Genomic DNA, 2,196 nt, shown 5'->3' on the forward strand with positions numbered 1-2,196 from the left:
CAAGTCGACGATTGACTCGCCCTGCCACCGCACGCACGTGCTCACGGACCCCCGGTTAAGCAGCCGGAGGTCCGCGCTCGCCGCCCACTCCAGCACCGCCCGACCCCTCGCGTCCGTTGCCGGGCCACCCCACGCCGTGGACTTGGCGTTGAAGTCGCCCAGCACGAGCGTTCGTGCTACTGGAGAGCGGGACAATGCGTCCCGGATCCCGTCCAGCAGCCACTCGAACGCCGCGAGGGGGGCACTCGGAGGGGCGTAGACCCCGATCAGGGCCAGGCCGCCGCACTCCGCCCCGACGAACCCGTCGCCGCGGGCGAACACGCGGAGGGCCGCGATGTCGCTGCCAACGATCACCACGGAGCCCAACGCGTCGGCCACCCAGTTCGGGCGATCGGCGACGCGGTATGGCTCCGCGGCGACCGCCAACCCCACACCTAACTCGGCCAGGCATTGGATAAATAAGTCCTGCGCCCTGGCCGAGTGGATGAGGTTGGCTTGGAGGATCCGGACCGGGGGCATGAACTTTAGGCCATGTCCATGGCCTCCCCCAGGCCGGATCCTCCCTCCATCGCAAAGGGCGATCTCGCCCGCAGTGCCTCAGACGGCGCCAGCGCCGGCGCATCTGCCGCCGGTCGATTGACCGGCGTAGACTCGCCCGAACTCGGGGTCGTCACGCGAACCCTCCTCCCCTGCTTTGGCGGCGGAGGGGCACATTTTTTGGCCCCGAGCCGGTGGTCGGCTGGCCTGCCCAGGTCAGCACAGACCGGGCATCGCTTGGGCGCCGTGCACTCACGTGCCCGGTGGCCCGCACCGGCGCACCTGTAGCACCGGTCCCCGCGGTCCGCCTCGAGTGGGCATTTCTGACGCACGTGCCCGAGCTCCAGGCACCTGAAGCATCGGAAGGCTCGCGCGGGCGAGGCCTCCACTCGGGCGGACGACCAGCCGACGAGCAGGCGGCCAGCCGCCAGGAGGGCCCTCATGGCAGCCGCCGGGCAGCGGAGCCAGACGGTGCCCAGCCCGGACCCGGAACGCCGGATGATGCCGGTTTGGACCCTGTCCACCGGGCACCCGGTTACCGCGGCAACAGCCGCCGCCACGCCGTCGGCCGTGACGGATTCGTCCAGGCCGCTAACCCGCGCCTCGGCGGATTTAATCGGCCTGGACACCCTCACGTCCGTGCCGGCGAACAGCTCCGCCAGGCGACCGGCCAGGCGGTCCGCCCCGGCAGCGCTGTCCGGGCCCGGGATCTCCAAGATGGAGGACCCGGTCTGGCCCTTGCGGTACCGGATGCCGGTTACCCCGACATCCCGTAACCGCACGCCAGCGATCGCCTTTGCCATGACCTCTGAGTAGGTCATGGCGCTGCCCGGGGCGACGGTGAGGGATACCGCCGCCGTCTTCGGCGCACGCGCTGGACGAACCCGCGGCCCGGCCGGAGCTCCAGCCGGCCACGCCCCGCGAGTGCGAGTGCATGCCGCCCCCGCACGCCTCTCCTTGCGTCCGAGCACCTTCGACCATGTCTCAGGTGCCGGACGGGTCAGGGAGGGCGCGACAGGCGCAGGCGGAGGCCTCGCCCGGGACGCAGCCGGGGCAGGCGCGGCACGGGGCCGGTCTCGGCCCGGCAAGGCCGGAGCAGGATGGGTAGCGGCGCCACCCGCTTGCTTCTTCCCGCTCCTCTTCCTGCATCTCTTCTTTTTCGCAGCCTCCCCGTTGGCTGTCCCGGGGCGGCTCCCCACCGCCGAGGGGCCAGGTTGGGATGGACCCGCAGGAGGGCGCGGCGCGGTCCGCGGCACTCGCTGCGGAGCCCCGCTCGCGGCGGCCACCAGCGAGACCGCCCCCAGGCTCGCCGCGAGGCGCACCTCCATCTCGCCGCAGAGGCGACGGATGAGGCCCTCGACGTCCACGCTCGGCGCGAGGGTCGCGCCGCCCATCGCAGGCTTCCGCGACGGACCGGCGGGCGCAGGCCTCGAGGCAGCAGGCCGACTCGACCTCGCCGTCGAGGACGCACTCGGCCGCGAAGGGGGCACCGGCACCGATACCGCCGGATCGACGGGCGGCGGCACCGACGGCACCGCGGCAGGTGCGACCGGGCCCCGCGCAAGCCGGGCTTCCAGCTCGGTCACGCGGGCCCTGAGCTCGGCGACCGTCCGCTCCAGCTCCACCTCCCGGGCCGAGGACTTGACACGCTTCGCCTGT

The 2,196-nt window shown here is 72.7% G+C and overlaps 1 protein-coding gene across 1 annotated transcript; it reads right to left on the bottom strand.

Moving 5' to 3' along the window:
* Positions 1–88: 88 nt before the first annotated feature.
* On the bottom strand, positions 89–519 carry LOC128882235 (uncharacterized; the record flags this gene model as incomplete). The annotated part of the gene is made up of 1 exon (XM_054133822.1): positions 89–519. A coding segment is annotated over exon 1 (431 nt), but the record flags the coding sequence as incomplete, so codon positions are not given.
* Between the last annotated feature and the right edge of the window lie 1,677 nt (positions 520–2,196).

The sequence above is a fragment of the Hylaeus volcanicus genome, unplaced genomic scaffold (genome assembly GCF_026283585.1).
Source record: "Hylaeus volcanicus isolate JK05 unplaced genomic scaffold, UHH_iyHylVolc1.0_haploid 7959, whole genome shotgun sequence".
NCBI lineage: Eukaryota > Metazoa > Arthropoda > Insecta > Hymenoptera > Colletidae > Hylaeus > Hylaeus volcanicus.